Source organism: Cervus elaphus, chromosome X (genome assembly GCF_910594005.1).
Source record: "Cervus elaphus chromosome X, mCerEla1.1, whole genome shotgun sequence".
Lineage (NCBI taxonomy): Eukaryota > Metazoa > Chordata > Mammalia > Artiodactyla > Cervidae > Cervus > Cervus elaphus.
In genome coordinates, this window is record NC_057848.1 from 57,143,913 (window position 1) to 57,154,948 (window position 11,036).

Sequence of the window (11,036 nt, forward strand, 5' to 3'; positions counted from 1 at the left end):
TGGCTAGTATACTCATTTTCACTATATTGATTCTTCCAATCCACGAACATGGTATATTTCTTCATCTATTTGTGTCCTCTTTGATTTCTTTCACCAGTGTTTTATAGATTTCTGTATATAGGTCTTTTGTTTCTTTAGGTAAATTTATTCCCAAGTATTTTATTCTTTTCATTGCAATGGTGAATGGGATTGTTTCCTGAATTTCTCTTTCTGTTTTTTCTTTGTTAGTGTATAGGAATGCAAAAAACTCTTAATCTGAAAATATACATGCACCCCAATGTGCACAGCAGCACTATTTACAATAGTCAAGACATGGAAACAACCTAAGTGTCCACTGGCAGATGAATGGATAAAACAGATGTGGTATATATAGACAAGGGGATACTACTTCATAAAATGAGTGAAATAATGCTATTTGCAGCAACATGGACCTAAAGAATACTGTACTAAGTGAAATAAGTCAGACAGAGAAAGACAGATATCATATGATATCACTTATATGTGGAATCTAAAATAAAAAAAATACAAATCAACTTATTTACAAAACAGAAATAGACTCACAGATATAGAAGACAAACTTATGGTTACCAAAGGGGATGCATGGGGTGGGAGGAAGAGAAATTAGGAGTTTGGGATTAACAGGAGATTGCTATATAAGAAACAGATAAACAACAAGGTCCTACTGTATAGCACAGGGAACTGTACTCAGTATCTTGCAATAACATAAAATGAAAAGAATTTGAAAATAAATAAATAAATAAACATATATATTAAATAAATATAAATATATATAATGCCTGCCTGCCTACCTGCTAAGTCATTTCAGTCATGTCTGACTCTTTGTGACCCTATGGACTGTAGCCCAGCAGGCTCCTCTGTCCATGGGATTCTCCAGGCAAGAATACTGGAGTGGGTTTCCACGCCCTCCTCCAGGGGCCATGGATCTTCCCAACTCAAGGATTGAACTCCCATCTCCTGAATTGCAGGCAGATTCTTTACTGGCCACTGAGCCACTGGGGAAGTATATATATATGTTGTAAATAATTCTGCTGTGAATATTGAGGTCATGTATCTTTTTGAATTAAGACTTTTCTCCAGACATATGTCATATATATATATATATATTTGGCTACACCATGCAGCTTGTGGGATCTTAGTTCCCTGACCAGGGATCGAATCTGGGTCCATGGCCATGAAAACACTGGGTCTTAATCACTGGGCCACCAGGGAAATCTCTATATATTTGTAAGCATAACTGAATCACTTTGAATGTACACCTGAAACATTGCAAATCAACTATACTTCAATTTAAAAGAAAAGAAAGAAAATTAATTCTTTTCATCTGATATGTGAGAGAGGAGCTCCCTCCCATCTGGTGCTTTCAGAGAATTGCATGTTTAGGAAAGCCTGAATTAAAGGACATTTTCTGTTGCTCTAGGATAGTGTTAGCAGTGCTCAAGAGAACTGTATCTCACTCGACAATTAAGTCTATTCCAAACGTTGCCAGGAATATTTGGCTCATGAAAATCAGATGGTCATGGAATTGAGCAGGTTAATGAATTTGAGGATGCTGTGGTTTCACTGGCTGTCTCTCTCTCTCTCTTTTTGGTCTGTCAGATGAAGAGAAATTATACCTGCAGTGAATTAAGGGAAATGATTTGAAAAGTGAACCCCCAAAACAAAAACCTGTACATAATTTATGCAAGTTAAAAATTTTAAACTGCAACTGTTTAGAACTGTGTATATTTGATGTTTCTCTGTTAATGGGCAAAAACTATGTTTTCTGAGGAGAAAGTGACATTTAACTACAGCTTAATTAATTGCATTGAATTACAGTTACAGTTTCCACATTAAAGCTATTTTGCTTCTGGGTATTATTGCAAGAATGCATTTAATATCTCATAAAAACTAATTTCTTTGGTTAAAATTCAAATCCTGAGTGACTCTGAGTTACACCTGACTCTCCATTCATGTGCAGTGGTACATGTACTTGGGAGTGCTAATCCAAGGGTGTAGGAATAGGGTATCTAACCCTCTGTTCCCCAAATCCTAGCATCCATGCCATCCACGTAGATAGTGAATTTTACACTAAAGTTTTTAAAATATTTATTTTATTATTTATTTGGCCGCACCGGGTCTTATTTGTGGCATATGGATCTAATTCCTTAACCAGAGATCAAACCTGGGGCCCTCTGCATTGGGAGTGCAGAGTAATGCAAAGAAAAAAACAAATCATAGCTATGAATGTCTCACATTAGCAGGAAGAATAATATTGTTGGCAACATTTCATCACTCTGCCACTACCCTTCTCCGTGTTTGTCTCCTCTCCTGCAAACCAGGGTGATGACAGTCACGTATCTCTGAGTTGTCATGAGGATTAAATTAAACGATGCATACAAAGTGCTTGGGATATTGCATGGTTATAGGAAAAGTGCAATAGTGTTTCCAAGTATTAGTTCTCTATAATTAAGAAGAGTGAATGTTATATAATATATATTTCTGTCTGGCTCAGTAACGGCAACCCACTCCAGTATTCTTGCCTGGAAAATGCCATGGACAGAGGAGTCTGTTAGGCTACAGTCCCTGGGATCACAACGAATCAGACAGGACTGAGCAACTGAGCATGCACATACTACCCCATTCCATTGATGGACTATTTCTGTTTAGCCCAGCTTCTGTTGCACATTTAGCTTATTTCCCCCCTCTTGCTATTATGATCAATACTAAAATGTGAGAATCTTGTCTAAACATCATAGGTTACTTGCCCAATTTTTCAGTTTTGAAAAATTAAATCACACTTTTTGTTTTGTTTTTACCTTAAACATGACATGGCAGAGATTAGCTCATGAGAAGTTTCATAGAGTAAGGAAGCTCTGGACTATCTGAAGATTACTGATCATTTCATCAGGCATTTCCTTATGATCTTATGCTGTACTTGGAAAGCAAGGAAATCATATTTCATGTGATCATTCGGGAACAGTTTAGGATACACATCCACTATTGCAGAAAGATAGGAAGGCAGAACCTACCTGGACTCATGGGCCACTCCCCAACCCCCTTCCCCCAAATTTCCTTCCAACTGCAGTAAATTCACTTTTAATAGGTTTTAATTTTTAATCAAGATAATACATGCATATAAAGGATTATAAAAAAAATCAACCAGTACAAAAGGGCATATAATGAAAAGCAGTGAATCCCCACCTACCCTTCTTAGCTTTTGCTTCCCCATTCCAGAGGCAAAAACTTTACATGTCTGTTTAGAGGTTAACTCCATTTTTCCTAGTAATATGCTTTTCTTACTATTTGTTAACTTTGATGAAGTGAGACATTTTCTGCTGCCTTCCTGCTGTCTCCTGGGTTTTCCTGCCCCACTTCCCTACCATTGTATCACTATTTTTAAGTTTCCTGTTGGTTAACTCCTTCAGTTTAAAAATGTAACCCCTGAATCTGCCTTATTCTTTCACCTGGAGACTTCCTAGTTTAGGAGAATAACACCAGTATTCCCTTTCCTCCCCTCTGGTTGCCAACTTGTTGCCTGTACTTGTCAAAGTTGGTTACCATTCCCATTCTGTTCTATGACCATAATTTAGTCTTCCCTGATTTGTCTAGAGATTTACTCTAAAAACGAAAAAGCATAACTAATATTTCCTCTGTAATGGTTATTTAAACACTGTTCATTGAATAGGGATGTTGAAGCTATGATTGGATTTTCTGTGATTGCAGAGTCTTGATCCACGTATGCCAGTGTTCCGACTCCTTTTCTCACACTCCCCGCAATGGTTGAAAACTGAGGTTGCTTCATATAGGAAGCATGTTCTCCTTGTACAGTTTGAAATGTTTGTTTTCCCCTGAAGGTTCTGTTTTTTCCTTTGGGGGATGAAGACAAGTATGTCTTCCAGATCATGTGATCAGTTTCCTCCAGCTTCCATCCATCTATTGCCTAGAATTGATTCCATCCAGTGGGAAGTCCTTTCACTTCTTTTTCAAATTTGGAAGATTTGCTTCCTATTTGGACCATTCTTGTGCACTTTATTTAAGTCCTTGGTAACTTTTCCTTTTTTTTCTCCTTTAGCGCATCCTGTGCTCATTGTAATTTCCCAATGTGCGTGCTCATTTGATTCTTTACCAGCTGAGCCACGAGGGAAGAAGCCCTTTATGTACAGAAGAACTTCTTAAATATTTCTGAGGATTTTCAGATTTTTAAGTTCTGTTCCTTGAATTAGCTACTTCCTTGAGATTCAACTTCTCGTTTATTTTACAGTTTCCTGGTTAGATTGCAGGCTTTCCACAAATAATGATTTCTAGCCGCGCGTTTATATGAAAAGGTGGGGCGACAGCAGGACAGGCCGGCAAGTGTGTGTGCGTGAGGCGAGCTGGGCACTGTGCTCTAGGGCGGGTGAGCCAGTGGGTGGAGGTCAGCCATCCTGCTGGGCCTCCCCACTGCCACAAAGTTAGTTGCTCTAAATATGTACCTGCAGGCGGACGTTTAGAATCACCGAAGCCGCTATGTAGAAGTAGGGGAAATTCATGCGCAGACGCCAGGCCAGGTCGAAGAAGGTGATCAGCGTGCGCGTGAGCCCCTTGCAGAAGGCGCCATACGGGCCGCGGGTCATGGCTGAGCGCGACAGCCGCACTGCTACGCCCGACAGGGCCGCTGCTGCTGCCATCGGTTTGCTGTGGCCCCGGATACAGCGCCCAGAGCCAGGTGATTCCCGCTGGTTCAGGGGACAGAAGGACGCTCTCGCGGGGGAATCGGCGCGGTAGGTGGATCGCGCGGCAGCAGATGCTAATTGCGCTGCACTGCGGGATCCCTCCCCCTCTGGCTGTGCTCCCTCCTCCTCTGGCTGTGCTCTGGCCACAGCGGGCACTGGTGCCCCGCCGGGCCGCCCTCCTAGGCTGCCTCGGGGCCACGTGGGGCGGGATCAGGCAGAGCGCCAGGGATCCAGAGCCCTGGGACGGGGAAGGGGCAATGTTAAGGGGGAGTCGGGAGGAGCGGGGAGGGGCGGGCAGTTTGTCCGGGAGACCTAGCTTCCTGACCCCAGTGGTCCTTTTTCAACTTTTAACTTTTAAATTTTAACGGAAGCAAAGTGAAACTTGCTCGAATCGTTAGAAATTTTGCTTCATAAGCACGATCTTGAGCAACTTCGAAGCTTGAACGCATTTCCTGTCGCCTCAAATCCCTTTAGGAATTTTTTCGGTCCCCGGTTGTAAGCTAGTACAAACACACCAAACCAACTAATTGAACTTTAAGTTGTGTGCATTCTGCGTTATTCATTCAAGCGTCTTATTTGTTTTTGCTTTATATCTGTAGTATTCTGCTAATGGGCAAAGTCTAAAAGCGAGTTGTTAGACTTTGTCAGCAGCACAATGAGAACAATGGAAAGCAAATTCCCTGCTTCGTTTCCCTTTCCCCACCCCGCCCCAGCAGCCATGAACTGAGATCATGTTTCCTGTATATACCTCCAGATGTGATGTGTTGATAAGGTGCCCTTACCATGTCAATAACACACAACTACCTCACTCTCCTTGAAGATGGATAATTACACCAATGCATATATCAGCTCATAGTGTTCAATAATTCTTATAACAAGTCCCTTGTTGATGGGTGTTCTGAACGTTTCCAGTTTTTCTTATGCCAAAATTTATTGCAATAGCATCATTGTAAACATGAATTTGCAAGTGGCAGAAGAGGATGAATAATATAATTCATTCTTTATTATAAAAAACCATCACATAGCATAGATATTTAGTGTTTGAGGTCAAAAAGTTTTCCTAATACATGCGGTTGATCAAAGAAGTTTAGAGAAGGAAGCTCTATACAATATTGTCAGTCTTGGAATTTTTTTCCTCAACATGATAGACAACAGTTGTATCTTATTATTCTTCTAATTTGCATTTATTTAACTATCAGAGAAGCTTAGCAACTTTACAAAATTTCTTAAGTTTTAATATATATGATTTTTACCAATTGTTTGTAGATCATTGAAACTTAAGTATATATTATGAGAAAAGCAAAGTTTCTAGGATCACAACCACCAGAAAAAAAAAGACTATTAACAGCTTGGTATCTGTTTTAGTCAATTTTATTAAACAAAACACACAGACACACATACACACACACATATATATTTCACACACCAATAGTAAGACAAAAGTGAAATCATAGTAACATACTGCCTTGATAGTTGTTTTAAACATAATGATATATCTTGCTTATCCTTTCATATTGATTCTTTGTGATTGATAGTACCGTGTATGACTCCTTATGGCAGGCCAATCATTAACTGAAGGATATTTGGATGGTTTCAAAGTTTCCACAGTCATAAACAGTGTTGAGATTAGCATCCTCAGGCATATCTTTGTATACTTCTCTGATGTCTCGCTCTGGTACATTCCTAGAAATGGAGTTCTTGGATCAAAAGTTTTTCATTTGTTTAATGATTTTGATACATATTGTCAAACTGTCTTTCACACAGCTCTAAGGTATCCATGAACATCTTCTACTTTCTTAATAATAGCATTGATATTCTTTTAAATCTTGGGCATTCTAGGTGAAAATGACATCTCATTGTTTTAATTTGCATATTTTGTTTACTGGCAAGGTTAGACATCTTTTATACATACAGATATTGTTGCACATTTGCATGAAAGGAAGTACTCTGTCAAAAGATTTGTAGTCTTATAGAAAACAAATTTATGGTTACTGGAGGGAGAGGGATAAATTAGGAGTTTGGGATTAACACATAAAAGACAGTGAAGAATCTGCCTGCTATGTGGTAGACCCAGGTTTGATCCCTGGGTTGGGACGATTCCCCGGAGAAGGGAATGTCTGTGACCAACACTTTCACTTTTTCATATAGAAAAGAGATAAAGAACAAAGACCTGTATAGCATAGGGAACTATATTCAATATCGTGCGATAACCTACAGTGGAAAAGAATCTGAAAAAGTATATTTAGATATAGATATATAGGCTTCCCCAGTGGCTCAGACAGTAAGTCAGTCAGACAGAAAAGCCCTCCATAAAACTGAGGGCTTCCTAGGTGGTGCAATGGTAAACCAGTGCAGGAAACACGAGTTCGATCCCTGCATCAGAAAGATCCCCTGGAGTAGTAAATGAAAACCCACTCCAGTATTCTTGCCTGGAAAATTCCATGGACAGAGGAGACAGCGGGCTACAGTCATGGGATCACAAAGAGTTGAATACGACTGAGTGCACACACACGTATATAACTGAATCACTTTATTGTACACCTGAAACTAACACAATACTGTAAATAAATTATACTTCAATTAAATATATATATTAAATAAATATGTATATATATAAACATTTGGATGAGCTAAGAAAAAGATTTGCAGTCTTCATTTTAATCAGTATATTCAATTTCCATGTAAGAAAGGTTGTACCAATTTCCACTCCCTCAGGTAATGTATGATGCTGTCCATTTCCCCACATCCTCACTCATATTATTATTAGGTATTATTTTATTATTGCTAATCTAAAAGCAAAGCATTATTCTGATTAATTTGCTTATATTTGATTACAGTTGAAGCTGAATATTATGTTTATTGGTCATTCATAGTGGCCTCAAAAGGAAGGAGGGCCCCATGGACTAGATGACTGGAAGGCAGACTAAAAGGGTCCTGGAAACCCCAGGGGCAGTGGCATCAGTGGGGGAGAGGAGAGTTAGGCTTTTTTTTCAGTTAACTTTCCCTTCTCCTCACCCCTTTCTCTTTGCCCCTCAAGTTGCCCAGGCTCTGGTTCCTTTGCTCATTTTTATATTAAAATTTTTGTCTAAGGCAAGCAGAACAGCACAAGCAATCTATAAATGATACAATCTCAACCCCAGCTTTAGGAGAAACAGAGTAGACAAGACAGCCTCAGGCAATGCATTGTCTTTGGGAAACTGTACAATCTTGTGAAAGTTGCTCAGTCGTGTCTGACTCTTTGAGACCCCATAACTATACAGTCCATGGAATTCTCTAGGCCAGAATACTGGAGTGTGTAGCCTTTCCCTTCTCCAGGGGATCTTCCCAACCCAGGGATCGAACCCAGGTCTCTTGCATTGCAATTGGATTTACCAACTGAGCTATCAGGGAAGCCCCTAGTGGCCCAAAATGTTTGATAAATTCCTGGAATGAACACAGGTTGGCTCAAACTGAAATCACACAGGAGGGCACCACAGCCCAGCGAATCTCAGGCAGGCAAAGGATGCTGCAGAAACAGAGCCACTTTGAGGGAAGAAGGACCAGGTATGGAAAGCGGACATGGGAGGATGAGGGAAAGGAAATGATTATTTTAAAAAGTATTTGAAAAATGGCTGAATAATTTGGGTTTTACTTTCACCATCTTCCTTTCCCTCATCACCAGTGAAGGAGTGTATCTCCTGGATGAAAATGAACAGTGTTTTTTGTAAAGAAATTGAGTGATATGCCTGCAAAAGGCTAGGGCTCCAGAATAGGAGGGGGAAGAGGATTGGTGCCTGGGGCAGAATAAAAATCACCACAAATGCTCCCTCTCCCTGAATCCATAACTTTGCACTGAGGCTGCAAATCTGTCAAGAGGTGACCTATTTGTTTCTTCTCTTGAAGATATCTTTTAACTTGCTTTGGTCAATGGGACATTGGCAAAAACAGTGCAGACAAAAGCGAGAAAAGTGCTTATGCATTGGGGCCCACACTATTGCTAGTCTTGTAAGCCTGCTGGCATCAGACTGGATGATCAAACTCATGCCCCAATTATCCCTGTATGCCCAAATAATAGCCAACCAACTCCTAGAAGTAGTGTCACCAAGACTGCTAGCAGCAGCTGACCACAGATACGTGAGAGTCCAGCGGACACAAGCAAAAGAATAGTCCAGATGTGCCCAGCCCAAATTGCCAACTCCCAACAACTGTACATTAAATAAATAGCGGTTGTTTTAAGGCTCTGGGTTTTGAGTGGTTTGATCTTTGGTGGAAATTACTTGAATCATGGGGCCCTAGGACTCAAACAGAAATATGACTCATTTAACCAAAAGAAGTCTGGCAAAAGGAGAGTTGGGTCACCATGAGAGAGGGCCATAGCTCCTCAGGCTGTATATCCAGGGTCCCTAGAATGAAGGGGAACCTGAGAGCCTCGAGGAAGGATGTTATGGTAACACTGTAATTATGCACAGTAAATCTTCCTAGTTACCCCTGAAAGGACACACAGTAATTTCCCAAAGTAATTGTGTAGCGGAGAAATAAAAATCCACATACTCGCCAGGGCTTAGTAGACAATGGCTCTGAGCTGACAGTCATCCTGGGGAATGAGAGCATCACAGTTACCCACAGTCAGAGTGAGGGCTAATGAATGTCAAATGATAAATGGATAAATCCAACTCATAGTGGGGCCAGGGGTGTACAAACCCACTCTCCGGTAATTTCTCCAGTTCCTAGGTTTACAGTTGTAATAGGTAAAACCAGCAACTGGCAAAATACCCCAACTGGCTCCCCGTGGAAAAAGAATTTTTCTGTTGAGGAAGGGACAGGTGGAAACCTGGAACTTACTCTCCTTTCCAATTGTAGCAGGAATAGCAAACACAATTATCACTCTTGTTACATGCCAGACACTCTTCCAAGCACTTTATATGCATTAAAAAAATATTCCTCAAAACAACACTACAAAGTAGGTACTATTTTTGTTTGCTTTTAGGTATTTTAAAATGATTTTTTAATCTAAGTCTAGTTGACTTACAATATTGTATTAGTTTCACAGTAGGTACTGTTATTGTACACATTTTACAGAAAAGTTAAGCTTAAGTAACTTACCCAGGGTCACCAGTTAATAATTGATAAGGTAGAACTTAAACCAGAAGCTGGCTCCAGAGTCCATGCTATTAACCGTTATATTGTACTGTCTAAATAGTAAACTGTAACCAATACTGCAGACATAGGAGACTCTCAGAAATGAGGGTCGCCATCAAGACTTTAAAATTCCAGTGTAGTGATCCCTATTACATAACATTCTTATGTGATATACTTGTTTGGCTAGTGAAGAGTACCAGAGGGCTCTTGAAATAGAAATGATATATATGGACTGGCTTTGAGGAGGTTCTGAAGGCACAAGTAACATATATTTTTTATTTGGCCGTGCTGGGCCTTTGTTGCCGTGTGCAGGCTTTCTCTAGCTGTGGCGAGTAGGGGCTGCTCCTAGTTGCGGTGCTCAGGCTTCTTATTGCAGTGGCTTCTCTTGTTGTGAAGCACAGGCTTTTGTAGTTGCAGCTCGTGGACTCTAGAGTGCAGGCTCAGTAGTTGTAGCACTCAGGCTCAGTAGTTGTGGGACACAGAGTTAATTGCTTGGAGGCATGTGGGATCTTCCCAGTCTAGGGACTGAACCCATGTCCCCTGCCCTGGAAGTCAGACTCTCAACCACTGGACCACCAGGGAAGTCCCAAGACAAGGTCGTTAAACGTGTAACTGAGGTTATATAAGGTCCTTGAGGTGAGCCTTAATCCAGCATGACTGCTGTTCTTATAAGAAGAGTGAATGAGTGACTGAGTGAGTCATGTCTGACTCTTTGTGACCCCATGGACTGTAGCCCATCAGGCTCCTCTGTCCATGGGATTCTCCAGGCAAGAATACTAGAGTGGGTTGCCATTTCCTTCTTCCTGTCCCAGGGATCAAACCTGGGTCTCCCGCATTGCAGGCAGCGTCTTGACCAACTGAGCCATCAGGGGAGATTATAAGGAGAGATCAGGACTCAAATAGGCCCAGAGAGAAGACCATGTGAAGACATATGGAGAAGATGGCAGAGGTGAGGGCTTCAGAAGAAACTAACACTGCTGATAACTTAATTTCTGACTTCTAGCCTCCAGGGCTCTAAGGAAGTAAATTTCTGTTGTTAGGGCCACCCATTCTGTGGTTCTTTGTCATGGCAATCCTGGCAAACTAACATAGGGACTTCTTTATAGACCAGTTGTATTTAGTCAGGGTTCTCCAGAGAAACAATAGTGTGTGTGTATATATATATATATATATATATATATACATATATATATATATATGAAAAGA

General features: G+C 40.6%; 1 protein-coding gene across 1 annotated transcript; it reads right to left on the bottom strand.

Moving 5' to 3' along the window:
- Positions 1-3,089: 3,089 nt before the first annotated feature.
- Positions 3,090-4,939, bottom strand: LOC122689641 (small integral membrane protein 10-like protein 2A). Its single transcript, XM_043896250.1, has one exon. It carries the CDS (start codon positions 4,665-4,667, stop codon positions 4,461-4,463), a length of 207 nt encoding a protein of 68 aa, XP_043752185.1. The 5' UTR covers positions 4,668-4,939; the 3' UTR covers positions 3,090-4,460.
- Positions 4,940-11,036: the final 6,097 nt, after the last annotated feature.